This window comes from Hyperoodon ampullatus (assembly GCF_949752795.1).
Source record: "Hyperoodon ampullatus genome assembly, chromosome: 2".
Classification (NCBI taxonomy): Eukaryota; Metazoa; Chordata; class Mammalia; order Artiodactyla; family Ziphiidae; genus Hyperoodon; species Hyperoodon ampullatus.
The window spans coordinates 82133946-82153467 of record NC_136915.1 but is presented as its reverse complement, the minus strand read 5'-3'; the positions used below and the strand labels follow the sequence as shown (position 1 = coordinate 82153467).

Sequence of the window (19522 nt, the reverse complement as noted above, 5' to 3'; positions counted from 1 at the left end):
CATCATTGTCACTTCTACAGAAGATGTGGGTTGTAGTACTAAAGAGAAACGGTTATTTTACTCCTTCTTTTAAGTCACCACAATTAAGAAAGTTTAAAAAAAAAAAGGAACAATTGTTACTTAAAGAATTTCATAAATTTCACTTTCAGAACATTACACTGAAGCCAATAAAAGCAAAAAGTCCAAAATATGAAGTGACAAATTCACTTTGTCTTAACCAGGTAAAGAATTGATGCCATAGCCATTCAATTTCTTTGTGTATAACTGTTGTAAGAATTGAAATGATAATCATTCCTGAAAAATATTCTATTCCACACTAATCAAGTATCTGAGCTAACATTTAGACAGTTCCTGAAGTTATTTCCTACAAGGATAGAATCAAAAAAGCACTATTACCTATGAGCTGCTCCATTTGATGGTTTCTCAGTAATATTATTAAATCTGTTAATAATATTCCTCCCTATTATATCACTCAAGATAGCCAACCTTGTTGAGCATTAGAAAACTCTCAATTGCTTGTGTGTACATTCTAGCACAGCCTAGTTAACATAGGATATATGTATCTGGAATTCATTTTATTGTCAAGCCTCATTTATATCTTTGATCTGGCATTTAATGATATTTTGGGTTATGAAAAACAGTTTAGAAAGGTTTTATATTTATACCAGTGTTTAATCATTGTTCTTTTTTTTAAGATAGGATTTTATTTTATTTATTTATCTATCTATTCATTTATTTATTTGGCTGCGCCTCACGGCTTGTGGGATTTTAGTTCCCCAACCAGGGGTCGAACCCAGGCCCTTGGCAGGGAAAGCGCAGAGGCCTAACCACTGGACTGCCAGGGAATTCCCAATCATTGTTCTTGACTTCTTGGCACATGACAATTTGCATATGCCAATGTGACTCAAGAAGATAATTTAAATGGCAAAATCGATCACATTGAAATTTGCAATTAAGTACTGCTTCTAGCCCACAGATTTCTTGCTTATAGTTTTCAAAGATTTGGGATTTCATTACAAGTCTATCTTGGAACTGATTTAGTATCTTGTTTGAAATTATAACTAAAGAAATTTTAAAATAAATCTTTCCTTGGAACTTACTCCCCTGCCATTTAATTAATCCCATTTAATGAAGCAGAATTACTCCATATTTTTCAAACATGCATAAAATAAGGTTTAAGATTACATAGAACATAATAATTAATGTGTAAACAGCTCTTACACTATTTATAACATTTAAATGTTTTTCACAGATGTCACCCTTAAAACATTGCAGCATACCTAAACAGAATAATATTGCAGTAAAGAGAGCAACTCATAATACAAGAAAACTATAGAAGAACCTTAAGAGTCAATACTATTAAAGAATTTCAAAAAGTTAATTTAGAGAGCTGTCCTTGATAACAGAAATTATAAAAGATTGTGACTTGGTTAAGAAAACTGCATACAGTCTCAAGTTGCTGTAAAAATCCAGGAAGACAGGTATTAAAAAATAGATTAAGAAAAAATTACTAAAGATCAATATCCTTCTATCAGAAAAGAATTTCTCACAGGAGCTTTCAGAAAAGATTCCACTATTAAAATTTTGGGGAAATGAAATTATATGCATATGTCCCATTTTGAATAATCAAAACTCTTATTTAACCAGAGTTCTGATAATCAAGATATTCCTATTTTAAGTTTCAGCTCTTGACAAATCATAATAAATTTTAAAGTTACAAAATCTTATTTACATTTTCAGTTAATTTTTACTTATGTAACATAAAGTTTTTGCTAATATATCTAATTTTCACAAATTATATTTTCTCCACAGCCCCATTTCCCCTCACCCTGAAACTTAGACTTGGGATTTGTCATCTGCTTCTTGATAACGTCATGTGCATAATTAAGAATGGTAGATGCTTTGCTTATTTTTACAATAGGTATAGCTATTGATATAGTCTGAATTAATTATTTTTCACAATTTGCAGTCCTTTTACTTATAGTTTTTGTTGTTCTCAGGAAAGTTAAAAAATGCTGTTAGCTTACACACTAGAAGTCAAGAGCCTTACAGTATTTTAATGGGTACAACTGAAGTTAACAGGAGAAAAGGTCCTATTGCTTCATTTACTAATTTATTTTATTAAGCAAAGAGATAATTGTTCTTTCCCCGTTAAGGTAAGCATTGCATTTGCAACTTATAACCTACATATACAGTGTTTTTCCAATGAAGTATGTAGTTGGGTCATAAAACAATGAAAATTTCAAAGATAAATAATAACTCATACTATCCTATCATATTAGTAGACAAACTGACCTTAGTGTCACAAACCTATACATTATCCATAAAGTAGACTGAAATATAAAAATTTGCTACCTTGATTTTAACAGTGTTTTTAAAAACATCCCCAGTTACTTGGAAAAGACATCAAACAAGAATAAAATAAAATAAAATAAAATAGTCATAAAATAAAAATTAAATAGTATTTTAAAATCAGAATTCTGAGGCTGAGTTATTCTTCTAGAAAGTTAAGAAAACATAATATATATTACACTATTTTAAGAACACAATAGATGAAAAACATTCTTTCCTTCAAGCAACATATTGGAAGATTCTATCAGAAACTGATAATTCATATTAAAATTAAGGTACTTCATTGAAGCACTTTGAAGTACTTTTCTGCTAATACTCAAGGTATTTATTGATCAGTAGTCAATATATAATTAGATAATTTAATAAGAGTTTTATTCTACAAATAAAAGACAAAGTGCTCTAACTTATTAGGCCATAAATTCTTTATTAGATGAAATTACAAATGCTGGTCACAATTTAAAATACTAAATGCGGGGCTTCCCTGGTGGCGTAGTCGTTGAGAATCTGCCTGCCAATGCAGGGGACGCGGGTTCGAGCCCTGGTCTGGGAAGATCCCACATGCCGCGGAGCAACTAGACCCGTGAGCCGCATTTACTGAGCCTGCGCATCTGGAGCTTGTGCTCCGCAACAAGAGAGGCTGCGATAGTGAGAGGCCCGTGCACCGCGATGAAGAGTGGCCCCCGCTTGCCACAACTAGAGAAAGCCCTCGCACAGAAACTAAGACCCAACACAGCCATAAATAAATTAATTTAAAATAAATAAATAAATAAATAAAATAAAATACTAAATGCAAGTTAGAGTTTTTTCAGTACTTTTTTATGCTTAAAAAGTCAACTATAAGTAAATAATGTATAATCTGAGTCCTAAATTAATTTAAAAATTTTCTAGTGTGACAAATTTCAAGAAAAGTAAAAATTCTGTTTATTCTAACAAAAAATGTTTACCACTATATACTTCAGAAATGTAAAAAGAAAATGCAGACATCAGCACCACAAATTAAAGAGAACCAAAAGTGAAACAATGTACTGCAACACAGCAGACCCTTACTACCGGACTGAAATAAGAGGGTTATTCTTACAAATGGTAAGAATTCCTAATGTGACAATATTCTGTGTGGGATGTTTTAAAGAGGGCTGAATTTCATGACAAACAAGAAATGTCTCATTTAAAATAAAGCAAAATTTTAGGCCCGGAAGTGCCCTGTATTTGAATATGCCTTTTGGTGAACAATGATGGAATGCCCCTGCCAAGTCTGCATCCTGGGGCAGGGATTACCTGTCAACTACACAACCATCAGAGAAAGAGTACAAAGGAAACACGAATGCCTTAAGCTTGATATAGTTGATGATAAACTATATAAGGTAACATGGTACTTTAGCATAACTGAGAATCTGAATTTAAAGTACATTTTTCTATAAATGGACGATAATCGACAGTGAAGAAAACACTGAAGTGAAAAAAATCTGCTTTACACGTTTTCTGGGATGACTGGTTTCTTAATTCAAAATGATTATTCAATTCAGAATATATTGTCACAACAGAGCACACTTTGCAACATTAGAGTGATTTGATATATCAGAGAATAAAGTGAAAGATGTCCTCAAATAATCTTTTATTAAAAAGTGAAAATCAGCATTTTATTCTGTGCTGTTTTTTGGTATTAGGATCTGATATTATATATCAGACTATCCCACCTTGAGTAAATTATTTTCAACATTACAAGCCTGTAAGTCACATACGTATAATATGAAGTTTCACTTTACACAGTATCTCTTTTAAGGAAAATAGTTCAGATTGTCAACATGCAATTAAATAATAAGTGTGGCATCCAAACCATAGACTCTGGGTAAGTAACAAACATTTCTTCAAATGATAAGTCTCAATATTACAAGAAAAATATTTTCCCACAAGCAGAGGTATACTTAAGGGGACAGCTAACCTGATTCGGAATCACTGCTGTCTGAAGAACTGGAATCACTGCTGTCTGAAGAACCTGAATCACTGCTACTACTTTCAGACTCTGATGAGCTACTGCTGCTGCTACTGCTACTGCTGCTGCTACTGCTGCTGCTTTCACTCAGTCGGGAACCACTTCCAATGGCCTTGGATGATTGAGTTTTCTCAGCTACAAAATACGAAAAGACATTAAAAATGGCAGACATTATGCACTTCCTTGCTGGTGCAGTGGTTAGGAATCCACCTGCCAGTGCAGGGGACACGGGTTTGAGCCCTGGTCCAGGAAGATCCCACATGCTGTGAAGCACCTAAGCCCATGTGCCACAACTACCGAGCCTGTGCTCTAGAGCCGGCGAGTCACAACTACTGATGCCTGCGAGCCACAACTACTGAGCCAGTGTGCCACAACTTCTGAAGCCCACGCGTCTAGAGCCCATGCTCCGCAACAAGAGAAGCCACCGCAATGAGAAGCGAACGCACCGCAACGAAGAGTAGCCCCCGCTCTCCACAACTAGAGAAAGCCTGTGTGCAGCAACAAAGACCCAATGCAGCCAAAAATAAATAAATAAATGTATATATATTTTTAAATGCCAGATATTAAATAGTTACAGGAACATTTTAAAAACAGGTACCTACGTTTTGTTTGATGTTTTCTAGAATTTAACTGATTATTGACGTCCTGTAACCGCTTTTCCAATTCTTGTTTTTTCTGTGAATAAAGTTCTTCTTTGGACTTCATTATTCTCTGTCCTGTGTGATTTAGGAGAAAAAAAAAAGAGTGAGTACAACCAAAAACTAACACAAATACCAGACTGATTTCTACTAATATAAAGAAATACATACCATGAGGTTTTAGTGGTCTTTTTCTTAGACATGCAGCAACATATTTTTCCAGTTCTCTCAGTGTTGATGCTTTCAGTGTTTCGAAGTCTATATCTATCTCATCAGGGTTGGACTTTCTCAGTGAAGGCTCTCCGGACAGTATTATATGAACGACTCGCCCAAGTTTATCTCCAGGGAGTTTGTTTATATCCAAGCTTAACTGTCTTTTCTCATGATAGTTCATGGGTTTAGCATTATCTTTATCTTCAGATTTCCCAGCAAAGACCTGTTGTTTCCCCTTCTCTGGCTGACTGTAACAAAAGTTTAATTTAATCAAATGTATTTTAGATAATGTTATTTTAATAAGGCATCATTAAAGATACTTACTTGCAGGGCTTCCCTGGTGGCGCAGTGGTTGAGAGTCCGCCTGCCAATGCAGGGGACACGGGTTCGTGCCCCGGTCTGGGAAGATCCCACATGCCGCGGAGCGGCTAGGCCCGTGAGCCATGGCCGCTGAGCCTGCGCGTCCGGAGCCTGTGCTCCGCAACGGGAGAGGCCACAGCAGTGAGAGGCCCGTATACCGCAAAAAAAAAAAAAAAAAAAAGATACTTACTTGCACTTGGACTTTTCCTTTAATTTTATTTGCTTAAACTTTTTCCTTGGATTTTCATCTCTGTTATCAATCTTTTCTTTTTTCTCTTCCCATTTAGACTTCTTATTCTTTCTCTTTAGCTTATTGAAAGGTACTTGGGACAGAACCTGTAGCTGTTGATTAACAGCTTTAAGCTAATAAAGGAAAAATTCTTTAAACATTCATGGCTCTAAATAATTAAAGACAGTAAAAAAAAAAATGAAGGCACTCAAAAGTCAACATTATCCTTTGTGAAATTCATTTCCTTCAGGTTGATATTTCATTTCACAGATTCATTATTTTGAAAGGCATATGTTAAATTTCAAAGACTACCATGTACTCAACCCATAAACTTAAATATTCATCTAAAAACAGACCAAGAATCATTAATTTTTCCAGGCAGACTTAAGTCTTAAATCATTGATTTTTCAGGATTGAGCTCAAAGCAGGTTAACATTTTATCACAAAAGGTAACAAATGTTAAATAAAGATCTCATCCATAAACTATCCAGGTAATGTCATATAAATTGTTACAATGAGAATCAACTCATTGTGATTAGGAATATAAATAACAGAATTTTAAGATGTATAGATTTTTGAGTAGGAAAAGACTATTAAACATTAAAAATGTGCCAATAAGTAAATAAAGTCACAGTTAATACGTGATCTAAATATAACAGCATTTAATCTACAAATAGGATTTTATAATAGATCAGCAGCCGCAGCAGCTCATAGAAAGAATATAAAAACTTTGTATCAATATAAACAACTACCTGCTCCTGAAGCTTTTCAAGACGCTGAGCTTGTTCATCTTCAGAATCACCAGAAGAGCTATCTGCAGAGGAAGCTTCACTACTCCTTTCTCTACCAAGGGTTTCTGTGGTATCTGTTTTGATGTAACATACAGGCATACTCTCAACAGGTTCATCTGGGATCTTTGCAAAATGCATTTCGAAAACATCCTATAATGGAAAATCAGACTGTTAAGGTCTTCTGCGTTTCTGATTTAATGCAGCAATAACACCTTTTAAGAAAAGGTACATTACAGTGTCATTTTTTAAAATTTTTCTGTCTGTACCTCGCAGCTTGCTGGATCCCAGTTACCCGACCAGGACTGAACTCGGCCCCTCGGCAGTGAAAGCACAGAGTCCTAACCACTGGACCGCCAGGGAATTCCCTCAGTGTCATTTTTTTGTTTTTTTTTTTTGCGGTACACGGGCCTCTCACTGCTGTGGCCTCTCCCATTGTGGAGCACAGGCTCCGGACGCACAGGCTCAGCAGCCATGGCTCACGGGCCCAGCCGCTCCACGGCATGTGGGATCTTCCCAGACCGGGGCACGAACCCGTGTCCCCTGCATTGGCAGGCGGACTCTCAACCACTGGGCCACCAGGGAAGCCCCTCAGTGTCATATTTTGATGAGAACTCTATTTTTCCTTGTGGTACTTATTTCACAATATATACATATATCATAATGTTGTATACCTTAAACTAATACAGTGTCAATTATACCCCTATAAAACTGGAGGAAAAAAAGATTTACCAGAAATATAATAAGACTCATGCTTCCCTGCCTACCAACCTTAGCAACTTTTCTCCATTTTTTCCAGGTAAGACAGACCTCTCAGATTATATAGGGGAAGTCCTTTTAAGATCTCCTGCCCTGTGGCTGGTGCATCATTCTACTACCTCCCAATGGCTTAGCCTCAAAAGTCCTTGAGCCTTCCCTTCAGTGGGACACTGACTCCAGTCAACCCTCTCTCAGATACCTACTGTCCTCTCTTCACTACTATTTCCCCAGTACCTTCTATATGTAGGGCAGCTTCATTAACAGATTTACTACGAATGGATGCTATGCCTCAGAAAACAAACAACCCCCACAATTTTAAGAGTATAAATTATGCTTTACTACTTGGTGGGGGTGGGGGCGTATTCTTTGTCTCTTGAGTTATGGTTCTAAAATTTTTAAACTATGTTCAGAGGAAACTCACTTTCAGAGCACAAGTAAAAACTCACCTGAAGCATTCTTGCCATTGTAACTACTTCATGATCTGGAGGACTGTATTGGTAGCAATTCATGAACATTAATCTAACATCTGCAGCAAATTCATATGCATGTTTATATTCTTGGTTATCCATTTTTGCCTAAATTAAGGAAAAATTACAGGATTCATCAACAATACAGTTCAATAATTATTTGAGCACCTATGTTAAGTGTTTATATTATGAAATAATTCAAACATACAGAGGAATAATAGATAATACCAAAACCAGATACCCACCATCCAGATTTGACAAACATTAAAATTCTGCTACGCTTGTTTTGTATTTTTAGACTTTGAAAAAATCCAGTGAATTTTGACAAGTAGAGACAAAGGAGGGTGTTTCAAGTATAGAAGAGTACAGGAACAAAACCACAAAAGCAGGAAAAAAACAGTGTTTCCAGACAATCTTGGATAGACCAGTTTGATTGTAGGAAAACAATGAATAAATAAACTCCTTAAATGAGCCTTGAACATCTACATGGAAGGTTTATACTGTATTAAAATTCTCCTGGGAATGAAAAGACATTAAAAATTGAACAGAAGAGAAATATCAGGATGGGTTACATTTTTAGGTAGCTGCATATAAAGTGGATAGAAGTGAGGATACAGAGTAGCCAGTTAGGCAGCCACTATAAAAAGAAAAATGAGCAGTCAAGAAAATCCTATAGACTGCTGGGCAAAACAAGTGTATATTAACAGACAATCCATGAATAAATACAAAAGGCCAATAAATAAATACAGTATGCCAGACATCATTTGCAATTAAAGAAACACATAACTAAAACAAGAAACATAATTTTCTACCACTCAGATCACTGGCAACTGGGAACGATTTCAGAGAACTAAATTAAATAAAGTCACTATCTTCTTATCCCTGGAATTCTATAATAGCCTCCTAAATAACCCAGTCTCCACATTGCTGCTACAGAAGTTACTGTAGGAATCAAATATGAGGACCTAATCCTCATGTTTAATGCCAGCTCTAGGCCTCTACAATGAGGGTCTTTCATGTTCAAGCCCCAGTTTCCATCCAGTCTCATTTTCCCCTACTCATTGCTTCATATTGTGTCTCATGTTGGCTTAAATATTGTATTCTGGATGCTTTTATGATCTGAGGGCCTTCCAAGTTGCTCCCCCTGCCTGGAATGTCCTATAGCTCAGGGGTCCCCAACCCCCAGTCCTGTTAGGAATAGGGCCACACAGCAGGAGGTGAATGGCGGGTGAGCAAGCGAAGCTTCATCTGCTCCTCCTCGTCGCTCGCATTACCGCCTGAACCATCCCCTCACCGACCCGTCCGTGGAAAAATTGTCTTCCACGAAACCGGTCCCTGGTGCCAAAAAGGTTGGGGACCGATGCTATAACTTACTAAGTCTTACTTATCCTTTAAGACTCAGCTCAGGTTTACCTATTTCAGGTATTGTTTCATGACCTCTCATGTAAGTATTAGGGGAAAGTAGAAAAGCATATTTTGAAGAGATAATGCTTAAAAATTTTTAAGAACTTAAAACATGAGCTTCAGATTGAAAGTGCTAATTTCCAATCAAGATGAATAAAATTAAATGCACAACGAGCAAGAGGAAAGACAGACTGCCTACAAAGGGATGACAAGTAGACTGACAGCAGACTTCCTAGCAGCAACAATAAATGCCAAAGGATATTGTCCTAGTGCTGAGGGAAAATAACTGGTCATTCTAGAATTCCATAGTCAGTTAAAGAACCATTCAAGAATAAAGACAAAATACAGATACTTTCAGAGATAAGACTATTACAAGTTTACTACCTATAAGTGCTCATGGAAGAACCACTGAAGTTGGCACTTCAGCAAAAAGAAAAACAAACTAAGAGGGGAAAGAGTAAGAAGCAAGAAATGAGGGTGAGCACAAAAATTAGTAACATGTTAATAAACAATGTTGATGATGAAATAACAAAACAAAACTGTGTTTAAAAGAACCAAACTTCTAGACAATAATAAAGAACAGGGAGTACAATGAGTAGTTATTCAGGAGGAACACTGAGATAATGCATCATTTTGAAAATGCTACAGTTCTACTCTTTTAGTAGTTTCCTTTAAAATGAATATAAATAATTAAAATTTTCCAATAATTTAAAGCTTCCAAATCAGCAATAAAGAAAATTTACCAATCTGGCAGAAGACCAAAAAATGCAGAGAGGATTAGAAACCACATAAATGCCTTGCCAAAAAAACCTTTTTTGTATTATAATTATGCAAATTAAAAATACTTTTAATATATAACAAGAAAATATCTACAAAGTGAAAATTCAGGGTACAGAGTTGTATTACATACTGTAACTCAAACATTGTGGTAAATAACCATGAATGTGTTTGAACTGAAGAAAATAAAAAGATACACTTTAAAATGTTCCCATGATTAACTTCAGGTCGTATGACTACTGGTGATTTTTTCTTTTATCCTTTTCTGAATTTTAAATTTATGATGACAAGATTACTTTTATAATCAAGAAAAAAAGTTCCTCCTATTAACACAACATTTACCTTGATGGTTCCAAGATCCATTGGATTTTTCACAATATCATAGTAGTTATGGAGTCCCAAAGCATTAATGTCAACAGGATTATAAAAGGGCCATGCATATGACAAGTGTTTCTTTGCAAGCATTTCTTTAAGAATCTCATTACAGTGCCTTAATTGTTCGGTTACTTTAACATTCTTTACAACTTTATATCGTTGCTGAGAATCCGTCGAAACATTCGTCAGCACATTTTCTTTTACAAGTGGCATTTTCCTTGATTTTTTTTCTGTAAGTGTTGGGGAAGATTCACCACTTGCTTTAACTACTGAAGCTGTAGGAGTTGTATCTGGTTTCCTCTTCACACTCTTTTTAACCTAAAACAAAACAATTTAAAAACAAAAAGAAAACTATATATAAGGTGACATTCAGAGCAACAGTTTTCACACTTTGATCATGACCCTTATCAGTTAAAAAAAGGAAATGATATTTAGCACCAAGTCTTCCATGTATTAAATATTAGTAAAGGTTAATTTTTCTTTCATAGGTAAAATAAATAGTTCAGATATTTCCTTCCCACGTCCCAGAGAACTGTCTGGTACAAACCTTTGAGACCAATGAAAGATGGGGGGGAAAAGTCATGGTTATATCAAAAAAGTTTCTGAATACCTGAAACCAGCTAGGGTATACAAGTTTAAAAAAGAAAATTATCAACCCACCAAGTTGTGAGCCAATAAAAGTTATATCTCCCAAAAAAGAAAAAAAAAGTAGTTGGACAACTGATATTAATACTACAAAGATACTAAATCAGTTCAAATTTTACCTAAGGAATCTCTAAAATTTGGTTTGCCTCCCAGGTCTCTGTTCACAAAATGTACACAGACAAAAAGATTGACTGCGGTATGCTGAAGATCAATTTTCTTATCAACTTAAAAAAAGGTATAAACTAACACACCATTGTAAAGCAATTATACTCCAATAAAGATGTTTAAAAAAAAAAAGGAACAGACATCACAACAAACTTACACTGAAACATTTTAATGCTACAGTAAACTTACTTGGGAGCACTTTGTGTTCAGTGGAGCACTTTGTGCCATGTTTGAAGGAGAAAGAGATGTTTTGGGAAGTACAGAGGGAACTGCTTGCTGCTTAAGCATTTTTTCCAGTGCTTTGAGGGATTGTTTTTCTTTAACAGAAACTGCTGCATTCTGTTGAGTATCTAGTAAAGTGTGAATCAGAGTCAGTATCTGAGTAAACCATAAAACTATTTTTCTTTTAGCATTCTATTGTAATACATTTAGTTCAGCTTTTAAAAATATAAACACAGTTTACACTCTCATTGCCCTTTGAAACCCTCCCACACATACTTGCTAACAGTTAGACTGATTTAGATATAATATTGGAGACTTCAAAACCTGTTATATTAATGGTAGGTTTATCAATTTTATTCGAAAAGGCACCTGGCTTAAACTCAGACTAACAGAGCTCTGTGATTTTAGCTTCAGGTTGCTGTAAACCCGAGCAAAAATTTCAGACACCCTGGTGATAACTATATGGTACTACGTGAGGTCTTCAGAATGCTCTGCATAAATATCCTAGGACATTTGTTTCAGATAGTCCATCACTGGCTAACACAGAACAACAGATGTGAACATAATTCTCTTATCAAAGGAACATTTGTGCATGTTCTTTTGCCCTATATGTTCCCAGACAGTGCTAGGACTGGAGACATTTGGATCACATCACCTTGAAGTCTATTACAGTCAGCACTCAGTATCCATAGGTTCCACATCTGCGGATTCAACCAACCTTGGATACAACACTCAGAGGCAACCCACAGATACGGGGGACCACTGTACTATGCCATTTTATATAAAGAGCTTGAGCATCCGAAGATTTTGGTATCCACGGATGGGTCCTGGAGCCAGTCCCTTGTGGATTCTGAGGGATGACTGTATTTCAAAAGCCCATCCTTCCATCTAGGCAACTCTATTCTTCTAATTGCCCAGGCCAAAAACTTTGGAGTCATCTGTGACTCCACTCTCTCTCAAACCCAACTTCCAATCCATTAGCAAACTTTTTTGCTCTATCTTCTTATCCAGAATCCAGCTATTATTATAGGTGGTAATAACCCTGAATTACTGCAGTAGCATCCTACAAGGCCTTCTTTCCTTCTGCTTTTTTTTTTTTTTTTCCTGCGGTACGCAGGCCTCTCACTGTTGTGGCCTCCCCCGTTGCGGAGCACAGGCTCCGGACGCGCAGGCTCAGTGGCCATGGTTCACGGGCCCAGCTGGTCCGCAGCATGTGGGATCTTCCTGGACTGGGGCACGAACCCGCGTCCCCTGCATCAGCAGGCGGACTCTCAACCACTGCGCCACCATGGAAGCCCCCTTCTGCTTTTTACATCCTATAGTCTATTCTCAAAACAGCAAGCAAAGGGATCTTTTAAAATTCAAATAAGATCATGACACTTCTGCTCAATGTCCAGTGGTTTCTAATCTTCTCTCCAAGTAAAAGCCAAAGTCCTCACAATGGCTTGTAAGGAACCATAAGACCTCTCTACTTTTTCCCCCTACCTCTGCGCTGCTTCCAACCTCACTTTCTATCACCCTTCCCCTCACTTATTTCACTCCAGACTACTGGCCTGCTGTCCTCAAGTTTGGTAACCATAAGCAGACTATTTGCTCTGCCTGGCAGGAGACAGCCTCATGGCTCACTTCAACACTCCCTTCAGGCTCTACTCAAATGTCACCTTCTCAAGCCACCCTATATAAAGCAACCCTCTCTATTCCACTACTCTTTAGTTCTCTTATTTTTTCCATGTCATTATCATATTTGACATACAACATATAGTATCCCTGACTCTCCAAATTCTATAAATCTGGGAGTTAATAGAACACAGATGGACTTTACAAAAATATCTAATATCAAGCCCTGAAAAATACCTCAATATTTAGAGATTGAGTAGAAGAGGATGATAAGGCCAAGAAGATTACAGAATGGGAAGTAAACCCTCACAACTAGTGTGCACCAAGAAATAAAGGCATTTCAAGAGACAGTAGCCTTCTAAAGCAACTGATAAGGATCAAGTAAAATGACAACAGAAAAATATTACTTAAATTTAGCAACATAAAGACTACTGACAAGAACCTTTCTAGTGATGTAGTAAGGCTAGAACCTATACTGAAGTGAGTTCATGAGTATGTAAGAGGAAAGCAAAAAACAGGACAGTGGCTGGAAGGATATAGGGAAAAGGTGAGTTTTAAAGATGAGATACTAGAGCATGTTTATAGTATAATAAAACTAACCTGATAGAGAATGAAAGGTTAATGACGCATGAAACAAAGGGGATAACCAAAGGAATAAAATCCTTAAGAAGGTAAGGAGGGAAGCAAGATCCAGGTCATAAATGAAGGCAATGGCCCAAAGTGATGGAAGGGAAAAGGCCTTTGCCCTAGCTGAGCCCTCTGCCTGGAATGTTCTTTGTTCAAATCTTAACTTCTCAATGAGGCCTACTTTGAACCTATCACGTATGTCTCTCTTTCACTACTAGAATGTAAACTCCGAGATGGCAAAAGTTTTTGTTTTGTTCATTGATATATCCCAAGAATACAGAACAGTGTTCTGGTACATAAGAGGTACCCAAATATTTGTTCAATCAGTAAATCAACACCAATTCAATTCAAAGTACTAATTAAAAATTTTTTTTCTTTGCCATAAAGTATCAACATGTAACCACATTATTTAGACTAGCTACCGTCACATGGCAGTTTCCCTACCACTGTGCATAAAAAATGACATGACTAAAAAAGAAAAAAAAAAATGACATGACTTAGGCAGTAGAAAGCTCCTACTAAAAGTTACTTGGAAAGCTAGACCTTCACACCAAAGCCAAATCCTACCTATCTGTCAAGGCCAAACTCAAGTTCTATCACCTCTAAAGCCTTTCCCAGCTTTTCCAGTGCAAGTCAATTTCTCACTCTTGAACCATAGCACACACCACTTAGTAATTTCACCTGACACTTAGTGTAATGCATTGCCTTATTACTTTAAAAAGTTTTATTTCTAACTTAAATGTAAATTTAAACTAAGAGTTAGGGTGGTTATACTTTTTTGTAGTCCCAAAGCATGTGCCTTATAGGGACAAACATCCAAGTAGGTACTGACAGAAAAACAAAGTAAAAGAACTTTTGTCTAAGGGAAACCTATGCTTTTAGCAATAACCTGAGCACCTGAAATAAGCAGCTACAACTTAACCATCAAGAAACTGTTAAAGTGTTGTTTTAAAGGAAAACATTCTAAAGGTAAGTAATTTTCACCTTGCTAGAGATAATATTTTAAGTCAGCAATAATTATCACCTTGTTTTAACAATTTAAGTAACATACTGATCTATGTGTTTTTTGCCTCACAAGGGCTTATTTTAAACCTGTTGTGGAAACCTATGCTTAAATTGTCACACTTACGATCAATCTTCTCCAAAAATAATAAAATAAAAACTTTATTAAATAGTGAGTATCTCACAGGATGGATGGAAAGCAAGCTATAAGTCATGACCCATCCTAAAGATCTATTAACAACCAGCAAAAACGTACATCATACTATCAATAAAACAACCTCAACCATCACCTGAATTGGTACAAGTCTCATATGTCCCAGCCACTTAACATATACTTTACAAAAGTTTACAACCATGAAAGCTAAATATTTTCCAGATATTATAGATGAGGAAACTAACATGGAATGATTAAGGAACTTAACCAAGGTTTACAGGTTCAGTGACCCAAAAATAAACCAACATTTGACCTATGACAATCTTGATTAACCTCTACAATAAACCCATCTGAATACTTAAGATTAATTTTATAACTTCATATTTAAATATTAGGATTATTAGCTATAAAACATCTCCCCCTAAAGTTCTGAGTTAAGATCTAGAATAAGAGAATCTTCAGACCCAACAGCAACACTTCATTCTTAGCTACGGGATCTTCTGACACAGAGAAATGCTGGCAATTTTGGCCCTCTTAATTAGTATAGCACAGATACATGATCCACTAAAATAGTAATAGCAACTATAATTACTTGGTGCCTACTAAGTGAATGGCACTGTTCTATAGGAAACTTTGCTCCAAGGCCATAATCTATACAGTCCTCCCAGTCTTGTATGATAGCCATCCTTGTGCTCAAGGTTTAGCAGATTGTTTAAAGGGACATTTTAGATGTAAAAGGACTTCTAGATGTCTACCTCTTTTCAGGTATTATTTATTTATTTATTTATTTTTATTTATTAATTTTTTTGGCCATGCTGCATGGCTTGCAGGATCTTAGTTCCCTGACCAGGGATCGAACCCGGGCCCTTGTCAGTGAGAGTGCCAAGTCTTAACCACTGGACCACCAGGGAATTCCCAGGGACTTATTATTTAATTATAGTCATTATACTTACACACACATTCAAATATATATGAAAAAGAGAAAGAAAGAGAACATAAACCTTTTCTTGCTTACCTTTCTTTATTCTTTCCTTACCACCCACAACTTGCTCTTCTTGTGGCATCTGAGATAATTTCTGCCTGAACAGCTCTTCTAGAGTTTGTGCCATAAGAACAATGTCATCTCCAGGCTAGAAAATATATAAAATGTAACATAAGTTTACACAGTATGGTCACTGTATCAAATTTCTATAATTCAGGCTACCTTAGTGAAGGCAGTGCCATAGTACTCTTAGACAGTATTTACTAAACAGTATCGCTTCTAAATTAAGTATAGCAGCTCACATTTAAAATTCTAACATCCTACCCCTATAACTTCTAAAAAGGACTGAGGATGCCATTCTGAGCACTAAGGGTTAAAATCCAACCAATCCTACTAATACAAAAAGGTATTAGAAATTAGAATTTCTACCTTACAAATAGGTTAAAGCAAAACTTGTTCATGGCTGTGAAAAGTACCTCATGGTTTGACTTGATGTGATTCAATTTTCAATTAACTAAGCAATAAAGTGACACTGTAGAGCTAAGTTTTTAAATCTTAACTATCTTCTTAGAAGTCTTCATCTTGCTTTACTTGACTACTGAGAAAAAACTAAATTACAAAGCAAAGCCTAAAGGAGACACCTATTTCTAAGTTAGGTAGTTCAGGAAAATTACTGAATTTTGTTTTAAAAAATTAAATGTAAGAGGACTCTTTACAATTATTAAATTAAAATGAATTTTCCAGTGGTACTTTCAGAATACCATTAGCTCTGATTTTTAAAAAATTCATATTAGCTAATAGTCTTAAATCCATTATATATAAGGTGGCACTGATGATTACCTTGGAAACTAAACCAACATTTCTATTACATTTCAGTGTCACTAGTGATTTTGAATAAATGGAATATAAGTTTTAAAATTTTTAGATAGCATAGAACAGCTTGAAAAGGATGCAGTACTTAGGGAAACAGGAATCCTATATGGAGGAAAATTGAATACACAAATCCAATTTTATGGATGAAGACAAAAGTGAAGATTAAGTTCAAAATGTCCACATATATTATCATACAGGCTAACACATTAACACAAATGCAAAACTACTACTGAGATATAACACAATGTGTCTGATCTTTAAGTTAACTTGTACGAAGTTTATAAGTATGTAATTTGGCCTTCCCTGATGGTGCAGTGGTTACGAATCCGCCTGCCAATGCAGGGGACATGGGTTCGAACCCTGGTCTGGGAAGATCTCTCATGCCGCAGAGCAACCTAAGCCCGTGTGCCACAACTACTGAGCCCGCGCTCTAGAGCCTGTGCTCTGCAACAAGAGAAGCCACGGCAATGAGAAGCCTGCGCACCCCGCTCACCTCAACTAGAGAAAGCCCGCGCCCAGCAACAAAGACCCAACTCAACAAAAAATAAATAAATAAATAAATTTATTGAAAGAAAAAACAAGTATGTCATTTGTTTGGCTTCTTAGATTATAACTAGAGATCCATACTGTAAAAATTTAACCAAGATTTGTGTATAATAAGACTTATTCATATTTTAAGTAAAATGGCAGAAGTGTAGTAGAGAACATTTTGAGATAACACTTTATTCACAGAAACCAGCAATCATTAGTATTTTATTTTTTAAAACATAATAAGCCATTATAGCTATTCAGACAAAAATATAGCAAAAAATATGACAAAATGAACAAATATTGATACATGAAAATTAGGAAATAAAGTAAAAAACACTATCTTTAAAAATATGGAATGTACCCCGAATCAAGACTTGAAATTTGAAATCAGCACACTTGTTTATACATATCTCTTTGCTCTGTATGTAAGAGAAAAGAATTAGCAAGTATAGCATAAGGCTTACAGACCTTGTTGTATAAATAACAATTTGAAAACATTGTATTGAAGTCTTCTATACATTCCGAGGCTTTCACATAATATTTATGTTCCAAGCGCTTCCGGATTGTATTTAAATCCATTGGGTTTTTTATAATGGTATAATAATCCTATGGTGTAAGAAGAAATTCTAAATGTTAGTAGTAAGAATGAATTCACTACAACAATTGGTTCACAAAGAAATTTAAGAAGCTATACACCTGTAACTAGAGAGAGCAACTGATTAAAAGTGATAATATAGAAACCAAAACCTTCTGTGATGAGAAACAAAGTTGATTACCATGGCATTTTTCTTCAGAGAGAAGGAAAAAAAAAAGCCAATAAAGAAAGAATAACAAAATAATATAAGAGTAGAACCATCCTGGAAAATAACAAGGGCATGAAGAAAAAGAAACTAGAATTTATGGAGTCTGACAAATCCAGAGTACGATCCCAGCTCTACAGTTTACTAGTTATATTACAAATTACTTTACCATTCTGTTATCAGATGGCTAAAAATTCTTAATATAAGACCTAAAGTTGAATTCTGTATGTGAAACACCTAAGTCTGTCAGGACGTGTCAAGAGTGACTTCTTGGAGAAGGGAACACTTATGACAACCTGACACCAAAAGGTCAAGGGACATATGCTATAAACAAGAAAGCATATGTTGATACTTAAAATTTACCACAACTTGCTAAAATGAGAATTTCAATGCTCAGAAAAACCAGTTTTTTGTTTTAGGAAAAAATACTCGTTGGGATATTCTTTAGTGGTGCTGAATAATTTTTTTATTAAGTTAGATATATTTCATAATATTTCTATCAGAGGATATTTACAGGGTTTTACTTGTTTTAAACTAACATAATTATAAGACACACTCACAGGCAACTTTAGTTTGACAGCATCCACAGGCTGCTGAAAAGGCCAGGAAAAATTATGCTTCCACAAAGCCTTCAGGACAACTTTTTGTAGATACTGCAGTTGATTCGTCAATCGCCCATTTTTCTTAGTATTTATATATGCTGGTGGTGGAGGGTTAACAATAGCTGTTTGTCGACTTGGCAGAGACATTCTCAACTGCTTCAAGTCCTTATATTCTAACGTTGTCTATAGGTACATGCCCTAAAAAACAAACAAAAAAAGAAACCAGAAAACAAAAAACAAAAAAACTGAGTTATTTTCAAAGCACCTTTAAAATGGTTTTTATAGGAACAGAAAAGTTTTCTTTAAGAGTAGCAGATTTCATATTTTAAAGCATACCATGACTAGGACAGAAAAAAAAAAAAAAGAAAAAAGAAAAGCCAAATGATAAATTTATTTGTAAACAAATACGAACCTTTTTCTATGTAAGTACTAAAAGTTGTTTCATTAGTATGCCTCCATTTTGGATGATTTAAGTTATTCCAATCTTTTACAGTAATTTCTTTCTGCCTTTCTTAGACACAAATTGAGGTCTCAGCAGGAAAAGTCTATAAATTCCTGGTGAAAATGAAATAACAGGGAATGTTAAAGAGATGGTTAAAGAATAACTATCTGAGTATACAGTTATTCTACATTTTTTTTTTGCGGTACGCGGGCCTCTCACTGTTGTGGCCTCTCCCGTTGCGGAGCACAGGCTGCGGACGCGCAGGCTCAGCGGCCATGGCTCACGGGCCCAGCCGCTCCACGGCATGTGGGATCTTCCCAGACCGGGGCTCGAACCCACGTCCCCTGCATCGGCAGGCGGACTCTCAACCACTGCGCCACCAGGGAAGCCCTCTACAATTATTAATCAGTGAAGGGAGAAAGGCAAAGGAATTTTTCTGGCTAATTCAAATAAAGTGATTTATTTTAAAAGCGAAATATTAGGAAGAAAAATGACAAGTGTTAATATG

The 19522-nt window shown here is 35.8% G+C and overlaps 1 protein-coding gene across 1 annotated transcript in view; it reads right to left on the bottom strand.

The window, feature by feature from the left end:
• BRDT (bromodomain testis associated) overlaps positions 1–18719 on the bottom strand; it is a gene marked incomplete at both ends in the record, with an annotated part of 47803 nt that extends 29084 nt beyond the window's left edge. The window contains 11 exons of the mRNA XM_079728442.1: positions 4307–4477; positions 4945–5058; positions 5152–5441; positions 5744–5916; positions 6535–6723; positions 7776–7904; positions 10320–10670; positions 11352–11512; positions 15800–15914; positions 17639–17776; positions 18531–18719. Of these exons, the coding sequence (XP_079584568.1) occupies positions 4307–4477; positions 4945–5058; positions 5152–5441; positions 5744–5916; positions 6535–6723; positions 7776–7904; positions 10320–10670; positions 11352–11512; positions 15800–15914; positions 17639–17776; positions 18531–18719 (2020 nt within the window). The remainder of the gene's footprint in view (positions 1–4306; positions 4478–4944; positions 5059–5151; positions 5442–5743; positions 5917–6534; positions 6724–7775; positions 7905–10319; positions 10671–11351; positions 11513–15799; positions 15915–17638; positions 17777–18530) is intronic.
• Positions 18720–19522: the final 803 nt, after the last annotated feature.